The sequence below is a fragment of the Platichthys flesus genome, chromosome 12, assembly GCF_949316205.1.
Source record: "Platichthys flesus chromosome 12, fPlaFle2.1, whole genome shotgun sequence".
Taxonomy (NCBI): domain Eukaryota; kingdom Metazoa; phylum Chordata; class Actinopteri; order Pleuronectiformes; family Pleuronectidae; genus Platichthys; species Platichthys flesus.
This window is the reverse complement of record NC_084956.1, coordinates 24,303,553-24,322,886: the sequence shown is the minus strand read 5'-3', so window position 1 is coordinate 24,322,886 and position 19,334 is coordinate 24,303,553. Positions and strand designations below refer to the sequence as shown.

At 40.3% G+C, this 19,334-nt stretch overlaps 1 protein-coding gene across 1 annotated transcript; it reads left to right on the top strand.

The window, feature by feature from the left end:
• Nucleotides 1-434: 434 nt before the first annotated feature.
• Nucleotides 435-13,293, top strand: fbxo28 (F-box protein 28). Its single transcript, XM_062401462.1, has 5 exons — nt 435-640; nt 1,643-1,752; nt 3,114-3,252; nt 10,502-10,697; nt 11,349-13,293. Exons 1-5 carry the CDS (start codon nt 452-454, stop codon nt 11,852-11,854), a joined length of 1,140 nt encoding a protein of 379 aa, XP_062257446.1. The 5' UTR covers nt 435-451; the 3' UTR covers nt 11,855-13,293.
• Nucleotides 13,294-19,334: the final 6,041 nt, after the last annotated feature.

Sequence of the window (19,334 nt, the reverse complement as noted above, 5' to 3'; positions counted from 1 at the left end):
ACTTGAGACTTCCCCGGGGCTGCTAGAGTGCCGGGGTAGTGTGTTGGATGCCCATTGTTAAACTTTTCATACCTTTTCATTGCTTCTCAATAAATGATAGATTGAACCAAACCGAGATCGGCTCTTCTCATATCTAGGATAAACAAAAACGCAGCGACAGATGAGCACAGAGTTGTCTAACTTCACTCTGCACCCTAGATAAATAAAACGTAGAAAAACATTGACTATGAATTTATTTCTCCTGTTTCCGGGATCAGGGGCTATGGTTACCATAGATATATATATATATATATATATATATATATATATATATATAAAGTGTTTATATATATCTATGATGGTTACCAAGCCATTTTTTTCTTTCTAGTAGGAACATATTTTATACTTGGGGAAAATGGCACCCTAGCTTCCTTTCTATACGTCACATCCGCCTCTTCCTGGGCATAGGAAGATGGCGGCCGTCGTGGAGAGGGTCGATGGATATGATGGCTCCTTGGACTCAGAAGCGGTGTCATCGAGACAGTCCACTCCTCCACCGGACCATCCGCACCAGAACAACCCGCTGTTAGGACTGCCCATCGTGGCCATTGAGACTATCCTCAATTTCTTGTCCTACGATGAAATCAGCCTGCTCCGCTCGGTAAGCAGAACAAAAACAAGGCAGCTGGAAGGAGAACAAAGCCACTGTTAGCCTTATGCACTGCCTCTCTCTACAGGATGGCTGCGAGAAATGTTTGTAGAAACTGTGTCGGAGCAGCGTTTCATTGAGAGCCCAAGTTTAACTTGGGATCAACGGTGGAAGTAGAGCAGCCGCAGGCTGCAGTGCTCGTTGGGCTGCTTCGTGGTTAGCACAGAGCTGAGAGACAGACAGCAGCAGGACATATAGAGCACAGAGCTGAGAGACAGACAGCAGCAGGACCGATAGAGCACAGAGCTGAGAGACCGCCAGCAGCAGAACATGTAGACCTGAGAGACAGACAGCAGCAGGACATATAGAGCACAGAGCTGAGAGACAGACAGCAGCAGGACATATAGAGCACAGAGCTGAGAGACAGACAGCAGCAGGACCGATAGAGCACAGAGCTGAGAGACAGCCAGCAGCAGAACATGTAGACCTGAGAGACAGACAGCAGCAGGACATATAGAGCACAGAGCTGAGAGACAGACAGCAGCAGGAACACGTAGAGCACAGAGTTGAGAGACAGACAGCAGCAGAACATGTAGAGCACAGAGCTGAGAGACAGACAGCAGCAGAACATGTAGAGCCCAGAGCTGAGAGACAGACAGCAGCAGAACATGTAGAGCCCAGAGCTGAGAGACAGACAGCAGCAGAACATGTAGAGCACAGAGCTTAGCGACAGACAGCAGCAGGAACATGTAGAGCTGAGCGACAGACAGCAGCAGGAACATGTAGAGCTGAGAGACAGACAGCAGCAGGACATGTAGAGCACAGAGCTGAGAGACAGACAGCGACAGGACATGTAGAGAACAGTGCTCCTGTGGGAGGTGTCAGTAGCTGGGTTTATCTTGAAGGGATTCACTGCTATGTCCCCCTACAGCTCCTCCAGCACAACCCTCATTCTGCAGCTCCAGTCTACATACTCCAAAACAGTATTTTTGCTTACCAGTTTGTTTTCTCTAGGTTTGCAAGCGCAAGGACATTATCTGCCAGCGTGTTCTCAACCAAGGCTTCCTCAAGGTGGAGCGTTACCATAGTCTGTGTCAAAGACAAGTTAAAGCTCAACTACCCAGGTCAGTGTCACACCAGCATGAGCTCTCCAGATAAAAACAATTGTTCACCCTTGTTGAGTTTTAGCCACACACACTGAAATATCATGGGACATCATATGTCTTGGACGGGACATTTTGAAGTCCAGTGTCGGTATTTGGCCCCCTTGTTGTTAGTGATGTTGTTGAAGGGCTTAGTGGAATAATATTTTAGTAAATAATAACGATTATGTGAATTAAATGTATTTCCTTATAACGGTACTTAAATTGAGATTACTAAATTAATTGAATGATACAGGCTGACAGCCTGGTACTGAGTTTACATCTTGTGTGTATGCTGTGTAGTAATGGCGTTAGTTAGCAGCAGAAAGCAGCAGCAGCCCTGGTCCTCTAGACTTATTCCAGTCACAGCACTGCTTAGAGCTAGAGATCCTTTTATGGATCCCAGTAAACTGACAGCAGTTCACTTAATGTGAGGCTCTTCAGAAACCTTAAAGAATATTTTAAATCTGCATGACTAAATAACACATAATTAATATATTCACTATCAACTGTCAACAATGAATACCTGCACTGCGGCTGTGGATCAGGAGTTAAAGCTGCTTGATCCCAGTCTCTCACAATCCGCAAGTCAAACTGTTCTTGAGCAAGATACTTAACCTAAAATTACCCCTGATGGCTGTGTGGGCAGTGTGTAAATGTTAAAGGGTTTGCATTTATATAGCGCTTCTCTAGTCTTGATGACCACTCAAAGTGCTTTTACAGTACAGTTTTTGCCATTCACGCACTCACACATTCATACAGTGCCTCTGTGCAGCACTTTCTCTTATCATACATCGATCACACAGGCGGCTGTGGCTGAGGGGGTTAGAGTGGTCATCTTCCAACCAGAAGGTCGGCCGTTCGATCCCAGTCTTCCCTATCTGTGTGCTTAAGTGTCCTTGGGCAAGATGCTACCCTGAATGGCCCCTTACAGAAAGAAAAAAAATTATGCCATGCACCCATTCACACACATACACAGTGCATCTACGGGCAGCACTTTCTTTTCTTCCTATGTGGTGAAAAATGCAATATAAATACAGACCATTTCACATTTTCTCTTCACTCATCTCAACAAGCCCAGGCTGTTTTAAAATGTTGTGTTCTTGGATTTATAATTGTGCAAAAGTTGAATCCACAGTAGCTAAAGCTTTGTAGTCAGGTTCTCTCATACTTTTTGGTCATGTTGGGTCAATAACCTTGAAAGATTAGACATGCTAAACAACTGCAATGGGACAGAACATTTATGGATTTTTAGTATTTCTGGTTGATCTGTGATTTGATTACAAAGCATCTAATTATTGATCTAAACTAACACCAGACTGATTTTAATGAATTGTCTGCAGGCGAGAATCCGAGAGGAGAAATCATTCACTGGCCCGTCATGCAGATATCCTGGCTGCCGTGGAAACGCGCCTCTCTCTGCTCAACATGACCTTCATGAAATATGTCGACTCCAACCTCTGCTGCTTCATCCCTGGAAAGGTAAGCTCAGCTGACTGTCCACAGATCAGCAGCAACACTCTGTAAAGAGAGGACCAGTATAATTACCTTGTGAAAAGGCCTCCTCTCATTGCAGAAGCATGCTCACTCTAATCCCTCATTTAATTTATACCAAGACGTGCTGTCTTAGTTATATTCAGGTTGTACCCACAGAGTTTGATTCAAGTGATTCAAGACTTTATTGTCATGTGCACAACAATAACATATAGCAGTCGCTGGCAATAAAATGCTTGGGTCACAGGCTTACTTGTAGCCATGCACAAAATATTACACAAGCAAAAAAATAGAATAGAATATAAGAAAACCAAGGGTTTAATGAAAGCGACACATAGAACTATCATTAGCAAAATGGTTTGCATATCAGAGCTGTAATTAGATTTTTAACAGAGTTCTCGATACAAGTGTATAAAATCATGTTATATGTTCCCAACTTTATTTCATAAAAGTTTATTAATGTGGTTTTAGAGAAAATGCCAAAGATATATATATTTTTTTAAGTAGTGGATGCAAACTGAACTTGGGGTCGCAGTCTCCCTCATCATCGTCGTCATCGCCTTCATCGTCTTGCTCCTGATACACAAAAACAATCATTCTAAGATTGCAAACAGCCCTTGACTATGAAAAACAAAACACATAAGAGGGTCTGGTGTAAGTTTACAGTTAAGCAGTGATAACCGTGATGTCTGAATGTCTGGTATTCAGATCAAATGCAGTGTTTGTGAGTGTAGAGTGGTTCCACTAACCTCTTCATCTCCCTCTTCCAACTCCTCCTCTTCGAACTGCAATGACAATTTCAGGGCCTCCTCAGTTAAGTACAGCACAGCTCTGGGAACTATTCTCTCATGGTAGAAATTACCGATCTCAGAGTCTTCATCCAGTAGAAAAGAATGCAGAGACCATACAGAGAAATTAGCACTGAATCACTTCATATGGTGTGTAAAGAGGAAAAATTGGATTTCAATTACTACAGTCATTTTTAATTAACAGTTTACCCTATAGTCTCAGTCTGACGGTGTAGTTGTTTTATTACTGAGTCATCTTGTGCATTAGCTGTAACAACATGTGAAACCCTTTTACGACAAAAACTCTGTTATTATTAGTGAGGTTAGAAAAAAAAGCTGTCAATGAACTGACTGAAGGTGACATCATCCAGTCCTTCCTCCACTAAATCAGGATCTTTAGCCTCAGTGTAAGATCCATATGAGATTCAAATATATTTAGAACTTTTGAACAAACTGAGATTCAAAGAACTTCTCCTTTTAAGTCATGTTAAATGAATCCACACAAATACACGTCAGTCAAAATTATGTATTACTTTCTGGCAAGTAAAATAACTGACCTAAAAAATAAAAATGTTGACTCTGTAATGAATAAAGAAAAAGTTTCCTCTTAGTGAGATTAAAATGTATTTCCTCAGAAGGTAGACATGGGTATAAAAAGTTGTGTAAGTGACATTCCGCTGGAGTTGCCATGGTGAAAATAAAAACAACCTTTTACTTCAATAATTCTGTGGTGACTCGTCAAAACCAGTATTTGCGGTATCTTATCTGATTTTTTTTATCTCTGCCCAATTAAGAAATACACAATAAATATTGTTGACACATCTGTATATATTATAATTCCAACATTAATTTGATATATTTGAACATATATTAGTTCCAAATTATAAGCAAGTGACGGCTCATTCTCTTAAGCACTCCTCAGCCCTGGAGCTCCACACCTTAAAACACTCTACACAGACTTATTTATATTCACCAGTCATAGGCCAAGACTATGACAGAACCAGTAAGACAAACATTTGCTCAACCAATCAGTGTTTACGGCAGAATAGGCCCGGGCATGTTTGATAGAAAACATTGTCTTTCCTTAAATAGGAAAGACAATATAGTCAGTAAGGTAACATACTGATCCTATAATAAAACATTACTTATTTGAATATACTTTTCTATTTAATGGATCAGTCACTGTATTATTCATCTACCAACTGAAGCAAAACCCCTGACCTTACTCACTTTTAAGGAAGGTAAATCAAGCATGGGAGTATTAAACTGAGAATTTTGGGGGTTTCCGCCTCCATTTTGCAGTCAATGATCTATACTCTTCTATAATTACTTCATTTATCTCAACTTTTGAAGATCTTTGAGATGGTTCATCTTAAAAGATTAGCAATTAATTTATAGGCTGATCAGTAATTTTCACAAAGTTTAAGGTTGTGACCAGAAAGGCAGATTCCTGAAACTTTGCCTAATAGCTTAAGTCTGTCATATATCCCAGTTATCACCACTTTAATTGTCCAAGCTGGAAAATAATGGTAAAACTCAAGTTGATGTTAACAAAGTTTTATGTGCATAGTCCAACATCATTTTCAAACAGACATGCTGCTTAGTCTGTTGACTGCAGAGTGACTCTGCAATCTGACACAGTAGGAGTGTGGCGCCAGCTGCTGCTGAGATTACATTACATTACATTACATGTCATTTGGCTGACGCTTTTGTCCAAAGCGACTTACAATTAGTACACTCAAATTCATGAGGGGCCATTTAGGGGTTAAGTATCTTGCCAGGGCACTTCGGCATGCAGATGGGATAAGGTCATTGCAGTGATGGTGAACCACATTGCATGCATGTTAACATATTACCACAGTGCCTGTGAAGAATGTTGACTGTCAGTGTCAGTGTGTGTCTTAGTTGTGATGTAAGTGTGCAACTCTCTCTCTCAGAAATCTCAATAGTTTGCTCAAGGCCTCTGTAAACGTCTACACACCTAACCAAGCTTTAAATATTAAATGGATACTTGTATGCAAGAGACATGCAGAAATTGGTGAAAAGAAATAGGTGTAATTGACATTTAAACCTGCAGCAAAAACCTATGCATCTCATGTGTGTTCTCACCTTTAACTGGATTAAAGAAGTTGAAGAAAGAGTGGTTGGGGACCTGTTTGGTAACAGTGGGAACGGTGCCACAGTCGTTATGTTTCTGCTTTATTGTTCTCACTGTCATATCCTTGCCCTTATGCCAATTTATCTGACAGCTAGAGCGAGGAGGTGTCAAGAGCAAGAGAACAAAAAGCTAAAGTTAGAATCAATGCCAAGAGGAGGCTTACATGTGGGATGTTAATACATTAAGATAGAAATGTTTTTCAAACCATGCAACAGCCATTTTTGTTACTTTACAACTTAATGTTCGTGTGCTCTGGAACCTACCCTTCACAGTCAATAGTCTCTTGGCCCTCAAATGAGAAGGGGTCTGGGGCAACCATTTGCCCCAGACATTTGACTCAAAGTGGAACTCTAATGTGAAACTCTATGAGGCACAAATGAGAGATGAACCATTTAAATCTACCTCTAGCATGTCACTGAGCATGTCCACACTCTTGAATCTGGTGACCCATAACTATTCTGTAAGTATTGCGATTCGATATTACGATTTCTTGTGATTTTTATTTTTTTTATTTTTTTTTTTTATAAATACTGGACAATGGAAAACAGTTGAATCATACCTTCAAATACAACACAGACAAATTCACTTAGAGCTTTACAAGTTTTACTTCAAATATTAACATTAATGTAATGACTGCCGGGCAGCCAATAGAGAAAATAAACAAAAATGTGCCCTAAAAATGTGCATAGTCCCTGTCAACTGCACACAAACTGACAGATTAACGTATTCCACTTAGGCTACTTTTAAACAATATATAAAAGTTAAATTAAATAGAATGAATAAATGTTTACTCAAAATATAAACTTTGAAATAAACAAAAAGTAGGCTATGCTTCACTGTTGTTTGCATGTAGGCTATGCAAAGCTAGTGCTTGGATATGTTTAGATTCTTGTGCAAAAACAAGAGCTGGTCAACATGTTCTGGGGGAGGTTGGTCCTCCCCCCCATATATCGGCCCCTGTATAAAACCAAAAAAAGAAAAAGATTTGGGAGGCAGTGTGGCGATTTAAAATTGTTTTTCATAAGATTCACGATTCGTAACTGAAACTATTTTTTCCCCAATCCCTAGTGAATAGGATGAAAGGCTAAAGCAGTCACTCCTTTTAAACTAAAGCCATCTTAGGTAAATAACATGCGTATCAGCATGTTGAAACCTGTCAACCTGTCCACCTTTACCTTCTTATCAACCAGAGTAAAAAAACATTGAAAACCATCTGCACTGACCTTTCCAAGAAGTGGAAGGTGACAGGTATGTCCATCTGTCCGACAGGGTTTTGCATCACTGGCTCCCCTTTACCGGGCAAACCAACAAAGCACAAAGATTTGTATTCATCAAAAGTTTACGAGTGCTATGAGTCTAATTGGAAAGGCTATTAGGAGAGTTTCGATACATTTTTGCCAAGTGCAAGATTGGAAAACTTCAATACTGCAATCATTTTCAAACACTATCTAGATTGAACAGTTTTGGTGGAGTGGTGTTAAAACCTGTTAAGGTTTCTGGTGGAATAGACCAAACACAAAATGCTGAAATAATGCAGAACTCAGAATATGTAGCATGAGGATTACAAGGATTTACAACATAATCCAATTAAGTTAAACAATCATATGGCATAATCTATATGTTAATCTATCGTATATCTGTCTGTTTATCCGTCAACCTATCTATCATATATGTCTATCTATTTTATTAGTTTCCTAATAATAAATAATTAATATCTGAATCTTTGATGTCTTTAACAGTAAAATGCAGAGTTAAGAGGAATTAGGGCAGATTAGAGGAGTTAAAAAGTCTTATGGCCTCTGGGATGAAATTCTCTCTGAGCCTGGTGGTGTGGCCCCAGAGGCTCCAGTACCGTCGGCCAGATGGCAGAAGGTAGAACAGTTTATGGTTCTTTGATATGGGACTTTAATGAGTATGTTGGCCTTCTTCCTACATTGCTGGGTGTAGAGGTCATCCATGGATGGCAGCTCTGTCCTAGTGATGTGCTGAGCAGACTTCACCGCCCTTTGTTGAGATGGGGGTTGCTGTCTTGGCACCAAGATGTCTGGGCTCAGACCTTCTCTCTGTAGGCCGTCTCATCTTCGCCGGTGATCAGGCCTATGACGGTTGTGTCATCATCAAATTTGATGGTGTGGGAGCTGTGGGTGGCCATGCATTATTTCGTGAACAAGGAGTAGAGGGGAAGAATTAACATGCGAGAGAGGGAGGTGACGAGCCGAAGGTCACTGAGTTTGGTGAACAGCATTCTCACATGTGTCCCTCTTGTCCAGGTGGGAGAGGGCAGTGTGTAGGGATAGGGAGATGGCATCTGCTGTTAACCTATTTGGCCTGTAAGCAAACTGAAGTGGGTCTAGTGCAGTGATTGTCAAACTGTGTGGCTCTGTTTGGGGCGCAGAGGCATAACAGGTGGGGCGCGCGACCGGGAGGGGGAAATGTGAGGCGGAACTAATGTTTTGACGTCTGGATCTCTTTAACGGTGGAACAGTAAAAAAAAAACTTTCTTTCGCCGTAGCCAGGGGTCGCCCATTGCTGCGGCTCCCTGTACAGTGTTGTGATTGTCGCGCATATTTTTCGCGAAAAAACTGAACTGACGTTCACGTTAATTTGTTAAATCATCATCGTACAAACAAGACAAAGTGGTCTTTGGTTCACAGTGAATAAAGGAAGGACATGAGGAGAGACCAGTGTGTATTTTAGGTCGGAAAACTCTGGCAGCTGACAGTATGAGATCCAACTAATTAAGAAGACACTTAGAAATATTACATTCCAGTCACATGCATGTGTTCTTTTTTGTTGTGCTATATCATCGTTGTAACAGTGATTATAATTTTATAAATTGCTTCTCTATTTTTGAAAAAGTACAGATTGATGGAGGAATGTAGTGATAAATGTCACCAGAAGTACTTCAATTAAATTGAATTTAAGCAAAGTTATTGCACTGTTCTTTGAAAAAAGTGGCAAATGTCTCAAAAAGTTGTTTGAAAAAGGTTTTTTATATGCACATCAGAAATTCCTGAAAGTAATGTGACTTTAATGTATTTTATGTAAATACACATGTTAAACCTGGCCCATTTTGTCATAATTTTGTTGGGGCAGGGGAGCGGGCGGGCATGACAAATTTTTTAGCTCCAAGAGGGGCATGACAGAAAAAGTTTGAGAACCACTGGTCTAGTAAGTCAGGAAGGGAGGAGGTGATGAGCGATTCGACTAACCGCTCAAGGCACTTCATTATGAGTGCTACTGGGCGTTAGTCGTTCAGGTCGAGGGTTTCTGGTTTCTTTGAAACAGGGACAATGATTGTCTCCTTGAAGCATATGGGGACAATGGACTGGAGCATTGACAATGTCTGTGAATACATCTGCCAGCTGATCTTCACACAATTTCAGAGCTCGGGATACCATCAGGTCCAGGGGCCATGCGTATGTTAATCCGTTTGTGATCTTCACACATCTACCCTGGATATTACAGGGTGGCAGCAGGCCTCTTGTATCTTCACAGCCGGGGAGTTGCTCCAAGAGTGAGCATAAAAGGTGTTCAGTTCATCACCACCTCAGCACTGCTGGTCTTTCTTTTGCAGTCTGAGATTGTTTTAAATCAAGCCCACAAGTTCTTCGTCTTGGAGCCCCAGATGTGAGACTCCACTTTGTCCCTGTACTGTCTCTTGGCACTGCTAATAGCACTCCGGACCGGTAGCTAGACTTCCTGTACACCACCAGATCACCTGAGGGCACTCAGGTGATCACTTGAAGGCGTCGGTCTTGGTTTTGTTGTGCCTGTCTAAATTTTGTTGAATATCCTGAAGAACAAAATTTGTATATTTCTATTTCTATCATCTCATTGTGAAAAGTTCTCTAACAGTGACCATCTTTCTCTCATGCAAAGTAATTATTATTTTATCTCGCTTAAACAACATTCTGTTTAGTGAGTTTTCAGATGTTGGGGTGATTTTCCGCGAGGTTTTCTCCTCCACCTAGAAGTTTAAGTTTTTATCCCGCTCTCCATAGCAATCTAATTGTCTATTATAGAAACAAATTATCATAGAATTTCAACATAAGACAGGTTCAATGTGTTATGATCACTAAATATAATATATAAATATGGTCAGGGAAGAATAAATCCTCCTCAGTGGTTATTTCTTGTTGGCTTTAGTTCCCATACAAGGTCAGCAGAAGGCCCAGTGAGATTAACACGTGTGTTAAAATCCATCATTGTTTCATTGTTGACATTCATATTAGTTGTATATTTTCTGATTTCTTGGCTTATTTGCTCATCATCTGTTGTGTTTTATCAGGTGATAGATGAGATTTATCGTGTGCTGCGCTATGTGAACTCCACTCGTGCCCCCCAGCGAGCTCATGAGGTTCTTCAGGAGCTGAGGGATATCTCCTCCATGGCCATGGAGTACTTTGATGAGAAGATCGTCCCCATCCTGAAGAAGAAGCTGCCAGGTGCTGATCTGTCTGGCCGTCTGATTGGGTCTACACCAGGTAACAGACATGTGTTTCTCCTGGCTCCTAAACATAGACATCACCTACACAGTGATGGTACGTGATAAAATGATGGTAGCAGTTCATATTTAAACTACTGCCATATTTGTTATTCTGGCCAGAATATCTGAAAACACACTCTTAAACACTCCTATCTTGGTACACCATACTTGGCCTAAATTTGACATAGGTACCATATAGGTAACTACATCAATAATGTTCAGATACAAATGAAGTTTCAAACTAGGAATAGTAGTTGGTTGATTGGTTGTAGCGTTTCTCACTTAAAATTTGCATTTCCTAGTTTAATGGTATCTTCATCAGCTGAGAGACATAGTAGTTGCCTGAATACTTGTACAGACAATTAACCTTACTTATAAATATAACTGTCGCATCAGCCAGTAATGCGGCTGCAGTGCATTCAAATCCTTCAAATACAGGTCAGGAGTTTCAGTTAATGTTCCCCCTGATACTTTAGAAAGGAGAAAAAACATGATCTCAGTGATTCTTGACTGAGATATTGTTGCTGTCAACAGACTGTTTGAGTTTTTCTGAAACTGCTGGTCTGGGATTTTCTCTCACATCAGTCTTCCATGTTTTATGTTTTTTGTGCATCAGTAAAAGATCCCTGACACTGTCCTTTTCCATCAGTGGCAGGTCCATCTACCTCCCTGACCACCATGTCCCTGCTTGCCAAGAACACACCGTCACGCTCTGAGATGACCAAGGTGCAGCAGCAGATGAAGGTGAATGGGGCGTCCATGACAGTAATGCGGAGGGAGATGCAAGAAATCCGTGTGAAACAGCTGGAGCAGCAGAAGCAACTGCAGGACCAGGAGCAGAAGCTTTTGGAACAGACCCAGGTGATTGGTGAACAGAACGCCCGGCTTGCGGAGCTAGAGCACAAGCTCCGTGAACTGATGGACAGTAGCGCCGCTGCAATTGGAGGATCCAGGCCCAACACAGCTCTCCCCTCCACATCTAGCAGCGTGTCCTCAACTGTCGCCAGTACGTCTGGTACTGTGCCGGCAAGTGGCAGCATGGCTGACGTCTCAATACCAGTAGAGCCAGAGGGTCAGGGAGGGTCATCACTCAAACGCACAAGAAAGAACTCGGACCTTCCACGGCAGTCGAAACGGCTGCGCAGCAAGAAATAAGAGACTCAGTGTGTCATTTAGTTAAGTTTTGTTTTTGGTTTCAACATCTGACTGATCACACCTTATTCCCAATGACCTGCGTCACCGACACTCATTGTCTGTCCAGTTAGTGAGATGAGTCAGGAATAGAAATATCCCTGTATACTTTACCAGTGTTTTCTCTTTTTTTGTGGTATTGGATTTGAGAATAGTGTTAAATACATTGCTGCTGTATCACAGTTAAAACAATGAGCCCACAGCTTCATCACGACTTTGCACAACGTTGACAGGGTCAACATTAGATTTTAATTTACTGTCTTTGTTTTTCTATATTTCTCTTGTTAACAAATAGCACGAAAACACCCACAGCAACGGGTTGGTGTGTCCTTCTACACTCTCTGATTTCCCCTGTGGCTTTCAGCTCTGAGCCAATTGGCTCATTCTGAGGACGTGAATCTTATAGATCTATAGGAACTTTTTTTTAAAGCTCCCAACAAAGGTGCTTGCTGCAGTATTTCTTTTTTTTTAAGTCCTCAACTTGGGAGTTGTCTACAAAAAGAAAAATATAGAATATCTCCAAATTTATAGGGATTATTAGTCACAGCTATATCAGGGGGTGGGCAAGAAGTTGGCCTATTGTAGCGAGATTACATTGAAATGACTGCACAGATTTTTAATGTAGATGCTTTTCCAAGAAGCTTTTATGTTTATGTTCTGGTATTACAGAACAGAAATTCAGATGTTCTGTAAAAAATTGGAATATCTAAAGTGACAAAGTGCATGACTTATTCATAATACTACTTATAATGCTGAAACCAAATTGAAGTGACATGTTATAGGTAATAATTGATGTCCCTTCCATTTTCACATGACGAAGTCTGCATCCATAAACATTCATTTAATTCACATTAGCTTTTTCCTGACCTGGCTATGTGCAATAACAATCATCTAAACAAGTAGATTATATTCCTTTCCAGTTGCTTTGTTATTCTATTCAAAATTGCTGCTCAGACTTTTCCAGTTAAATAAGTTTATGAATCCCCTTTAAGGAAGGATGTGATCTTACAGAAGGAAAAGGAAGTGTTCAGGTATTATTAGTCAGTGTCACCTGTTGACTGATGCCTTCTCTGCTTTGCAGGGCCTAACAGAGAGGTAAATTATGTCTATGAGGGGATTGCATTTCCCAGATGTCATTGTTCGAAATGCAGCTGTGGCTCCGCTTTGTGTGAAAATAATTCTTCAGAAGATGTACAGCGAGAGCAGACACTTTATAGCTCTGATGTTAATGCTTTCCCATTAGAAGTTACTGTATGTGGACAAAGGAACTATAGGACTACAGTCCAATGGCAACACAATTTTAAGCATCTGTCCTTCACGGATCCTACTGGTGTTTTTACATATTTCATCCCATATTCTACAATTATTGTACCGCTCAATACAGCTAAACATTTTGCAAAGAACACCGAGTGTTACTGTTTTTTTTATCTGGTGTTTCTACTTTCCAGGCAGCAATTGACTTCTACTGATTTCAATGCAGAAACGTGCATCTCATGACTTGATTTTTCTAAATGTAAAACAAACGGTCGAAACGTGTTCAAATCTCTCCTCTTTTTGACCCTGTGGTTGCACAATCATATTCTTGAAATGAGATCATATATATATTCACTCAAGGACCTCCTACTTGCTTGTTCCAGAGCTTTCAATTATATCCCACAGTCTTAATAATTAGAAATAGCTGATAACATTGCACTTTGATGCTCTGTTATCCTTGAGTGTTCAGGGTTTCTGGAGACTGAGTCAGATCATCATGTCCAACATCTGCTGGACTCAGACTCAGTGTTTCTATTGGCTAATCATTTTTATAAATCAGTGGAAATGCAGAAGTATACTGTTCTGCCGGTTAAAGGAGCTGTTCATCTAGCTCTTCAGTGCCATGCATTTACTTTGGTCTTTTTCTTGTCAACATTTAGTATCTGATAATATCTGCAGCTACTCCAGAGTAAGGGAAGTAATTGGTATTTAGCAAGCGGTAGATGTCTCTACTGGGTATAAGGAAATATACTTAAAGGTTCAGTGTGAAGAATTCAGGAGGATCTATCGGTTGTGTTTTTGTTACCTTATGAGTCCATTATAACTTAATCCGCATTGGCCTTTGTCACAATTGGCCATGTTGTACCAGTTTGCGCCACCATGTGTCAGTGGACTAACTAAACAATAAGAGGAAGGGCTGTATTCATGTTCCCTGTAGGGCACCATATGTTATTCTACACAATTGGGAGGGTTAGTAAGTTGAATGCATATTCACCACTAGATTTCACCGAAATACTGAACCTTTAAGCAGTGTATATTTTTTAACTTGTGTTGCAACTGAAGGTGAAACTCTGCCTATTATGATCTGTGTAAATTACGTAGTGACTCGTTTGTAGTGACAAATAAGGGTTGCTTGTGCTCAGCAGAATAGCTCAGAGAAACGTGAGTTTCCTCAGTTGTTAAAAAAAACATTGTCTCTGCCCCGTGTGCAGTCGCACTATTCCCCTCTCCTGTACAAACGTGTCTCTTGCGTTATGAGGCTAGATCAGCTGTGAGCCCATATTGTGGCTGCACTTTTGTCTTCTCAGTTGGAAGCTTTTCTGTTGTTTGGATGACCTGAACCACTCATTGCATGAAACTTTGGAAATGCAGGTCACATCTTGGTGAACACTAGGGTGTATTACAATGACACTCTGCAGCAAAACACAAGAAGGTGTAATCTAGTGGCTTAATTTGAGAGTACGTCTCAGTTTAGATAATTATACTGTTATCTTAATGTACTTAAAGGTGTAGATTGCCGATTATTATTTATACAAAGAAACCAATCTTTTGAGTGGGCTAACTTTCTGCAAAATGTACAGTTTTGACATACACATTGCTGTTACAAGTGTACATTTGAAACCCTTTTTTTTATTCTCTTTTTATTTAGAAAGGCACATTTCCATCACATACATTAAATACAGCTTTAGTCTGTCAAGGACATAAGAAAGGATGGATGTAGTAAGTTTGGGTGATTTTGTTCATACTGCCTTTCTGGGATTTTGGTTTATGGACCTAAATTACTCGAAGTAGGAACAATAATAAAGGTAAAGAGAACACAACCGGGGAGCGCACATCACATCAAAAAAAAAAGGAGGATCACACAAAACACAAGTATATTCAAATAAAATCAGATCTAACAGGTTTTACATACTCAGTCCATTTGGTCCAGGTCTTTCTCGACCTTGAGGGAAAAAGAGATCTTTTCCATAACATAAATCTCATACACAATTTCAATCCATTCATCAATGGTGGGAGAGTCCAATTTTAACCATTTCCTCGTGACACATTTCTTACTAGCTGCCAAAAGTATAGCGAGCAGTTTTTTGTCTTTTATGTTCCACATTTCAAACAATATATTGCCCAAAAACAAAGCTTCACATTTTAATGGGATGTTCACATTAAATACATTGTTTATATGTTTATGGATCTCTTCCCAGTAAGACCTCATTGCTTGGCAGTCCCAGAAAATATGGAAGTGGTTGGCTCCAATAGATCCACAGAGCCTCCAACAGTCGTCTCCGCTGCCCTGGTGTCGTTTTTGTATGGGTGTGATAAAAAATCTTGTTATATTATTCTAGCAGAACTCCCGCCATGTATTTGACCCGGTCGAGAACCATTGTAGTTGACATATTTTCTCCCAGCTCTCCTGTGAGATCTTTACCCCTATTTCCTTTTCCCTTTTGTGATCCATTTCTTAAATCTGCCGTCGATTTTATTTGTTGTAAAGTCTGAGTCATAGGCACACCACCTCATAATTTTATATGTGTTTTTTAATCTGCAAATTTTAATTTGAAACCCTTTTAAAACTCAGATTATCAATTTATCTGTGTGTTTAACCAATCACAAGCTCTACTTTTACAGGTAATGTTCTGCGTCACTTCATGGTATAATTTATAATGTAGTTGTTGATATAATTTTAGCAATTGCTGTTTTCAGTGACTTCAGAGCAGCACTTTACAGGAAAGACTGTCTAAATTTACTCCAGGAGTAATGTGAGACTGCTCGTGCTTTGATCTTAATGTTAATTTGATGCAGAGGAACTAATCATATTAACTTACCCATAACGCATTCAAGTCATAAGCATGGTTAACATCCTCATCTCTACCATTCTTTAGGAGGTCATTGCTGCAATAGATTCTATATATAATTGATATCCAGGCAGCTTTTTTTGTGCTACATATTTTGGACATTTCAGGGTTGGCACAACTAGCTGTAAACACATCACGTTTTAAAATCTTAGTGTGTGTGTTCCATTTGTTCTAGTTAAACAAAAAGGGACACTAAATTAAAAACTAGAATAAGTTAAAGGCACAATCCACAGTTGTATAACACAATTCCTTCCTTCTCCCTTCCTTCCTATTCCCACATTGTCTGCATTCCAGGGAGGGTCACATGGAAGAATGTTCCTCAACATACATTTTGTGTTTCAGGAACAGCAATGGAAGAACAGTAACCCCATCTTCACCTGCCATTAAAAGCATTCTATTTCATATGTGTTCCAACCCTGAACAGGTTTCGCTATTCAGGCTCTGCAACCTGAGACATCTGCAGTCATGGCCCCATCAGGGAGTAGTGAGCATTTATTGTGTCCCCTATAAAAACCTAGCGAAAACCTTGTGTACCTCTCGTTTCTACACGCGCCCTCTGATGACGGATTTTTCATCTACTAAGACTCGCCTGCATTAACAGTTATTATCTCCAACTCCTAGATGATCTATTAGCTTACACATACACAGTACACTGCTATCCTAACAACAAGCTCTGGATCACCACTAAGCGGAAAGTTCTTCTCAACAAGAAGAAGAAAGCCTTCATTTCTTGGGACAGAGAAGAAGTGAGGATCATTCAACATGACCTGAGGGGAGTGCAAAGACTCCTACAGGAGGAAGCTGGAGGCCTGACCAGGTGTGGAGACAGCTGGAGAGGCGTCATCAACGCAATTCCACAGATGTCTGTCTGTATGTATGTGCAATTCATATCTCTTTTTCTAATCAGGCCCACACTTGGAATGTGTAGTGTATGGTTTGGTGTGATTTGGAAATGTAATACTTTCAGTATTGATAAAAATGTAATAAACAGGCGACCAGGGCTCTGTAGCAGTCAGTAGTGGTAGGGCAGTGTGCCTTCAGTCTGTGGACCAAGTTGAACATGTCATATATCCTCTGATAAACTCAGGAAGTGGTCTGCAACTGTGACAAAAGCTGCAGGTTAAATCGCCACCAGATGATTTTGTATTTCTATTTCACTATTATTGGTCAATGGTCACTATATCTTGTCTATTAGCAGAATTATTCAAAAACTACTGGATGGTTATCATGAAACCAAGCTTTGGCGGAGGTTTGCGTTCTCTATGTCCTTCTAGTTTCTTTTGTGTTTGTCTGTTATTTCACAGGATTACACAAAAACAACTGGACGGTTGGGCCTTGGTGGATGTACGTGCGCTCTGAGTGCCCTTTCAGTTTGCTAACTTGTTAATTGGTAGGAAAACACAATATCTACTCAAGAAATGTACATGAAATTGTGTGGTGGGATGGGATATTACCAAAGGGAGAGCCCATTGAATTTTGGTGCAAATCCAGATCGGGGGGTTGGATCAACACTGCCTAGCTGCACGACCACTCTCAGACACCATTCAACCGCTCAACCTTCCTACAGCTCCTCCGAAAATTTGTTGGGGGTTTGGATTTTCCTCTCTGCCCAGTCAACCTGCAGATCATCCGAATGTTTTCTTGCTCTCCTGGATCTTCACTTGACTTCAACTGTTCCCCTTAATGACATTTCATTTGATCGAAGTTTCAAGTTGGAAACACTTGGAATTCTTTAACTACCAACCCCCACTGGGCTTTCCAACATCAATTAGCCTTATTTTCAGATCCTCCATCAGAGATTTAGAGGAGCCATGGTTGATGAGTGTTACCACAAGGTTTGAAGAATCCGAGTTTATCATTGACTAAAAATCTCAATGGCAATTATTAACCTGCCTAACAAGTCATTTGAAGTCAACTCAGGCCCAAGGAGCTAATGGAGTTACCATGAGAAAGATGTCAACATTTTTGCGCATAGTGGTGAAATCAAAAACATCCGTGAATAAAGGGGTTGTTGCATTTGTTGCAGGGCTTGAATTTACTATAATATGGAATTTTGTTATTGACTACCCTAGTCCGCATGCACACCTTTAGAGTAACTTCTTATATCATCATATCACATTAGAGTATATTGTAATAATGCAAATGAACGCTCCTACCTACGTGCGTCTCATTTGAATCCACAGGACTTCAACAGGAGAGGATATTGTTGACTTCTGTAACCTGAGAATAACAGTGAATTCCTTTGACAGTAACTGTCTTTGTTTTCCACATTACAAACTCCCAGTTGTGCCAGTTAGGCTTGATCCCTCAGAGCCTCATTTGCAGAGACAATATACTCCTTTGTTGAACATACAGCTTGGTGTTGTTTGGGATGAATATTCTCAGGCTGTTGCATGTCGCTCTCACTCTAATGACACTTGCAACCTCTGTGCATTTACAAGCATATATATTGGAGTCATGATCCCTTTAGAAACACGTCTATAAATGATGTTTTAGAATCGACATTGTGCCGTTTAGGTCTTCACTGACAAGGCATGTCAATTTTATTTATAAAGCACCTTTCATACTCGGAGACAAATGTAAAGACAACGATTTAAAAACTGAAAGCACACTGAAAGCCCAAACCCTTGCCAACTCTGGACCTGATGCAACCCATGGGGAGGGCACACAGGGACTTGGCGAAACAGCTCAGATTTATGCTTAGTGCACCGCAGGAAGAAACTTCAAGATGTGCGTTAAGTGCAGACTTTCAGCTTTAGTTTGAGGGTATTTACATCCAAATCAGGTGAACGGTGTAGGAATTACAACATATTTTATATGTGTCCCTCCCTTTTTAAGGTACCAAAAGTAATTGGACAATTGGCTGCTCAGCTGTTCCATGGCCAGGTGTGTGTTATTCCCTCGTTATTTCATTGACAAGGAGCAGATAAAAGGTCTAGAGTTCATTTCAAGTGTGGTATTTGTGTTTGGAATCTGTTGCTGTCATGAAAGTCTTCACTTAAAGAACATTTTGATGCAGTACAACACAAGACGCGAATTGGGAGCGGCATGCATACATAATCCGACACCGATTAACAATAACTAAACACTTCATTGTAAGTTTTTCACCTAAATCATGCCAATAAATAGTCAATCAATCAATCAATCAAATTTTATTAGCCTTTCTTCAAAGAAAATTGTTCACACTGGACCTTTAAGTCATTTGTCTTCCCCCATAGTAAAGCACTCTGACTCTAATATTTTTAGAAACCTGGCTATGGACCTTTTATAACCAGAGGTAAGCAAGAACTCTACTTATATAAATATGCACCAAATATAGATGATACAATATAGTATCTTAA

What these genes read in the sequence shown, in the direction of transcription:
- fbxo28 (XM_062401462.1), top strand. Translation starts at nt 452, where the DNA reads ATGGCGGCCGTCGTGGAGAGGGTCGATGGATATGATGGCTCCTTGGAC. An exon ending in AAATCAGCCTGCTCCGCTCG is followed by an intron (nt 641 to 1,642) that starts GTAAGCAGAACA and finishes TGTTTTCTCTAG; the next exon opens with GTTTGCAAGCGCAAGGACAT. An exon ending in GTTAAAGCTCAACTACCCAG is followed by an intron (nt 1,753 to 3,113) that starts GTCAGTGTCACA and finishes AATTGTCTGCAG; the next exon opens with GCGAGAATCCGAGAGGAGAA.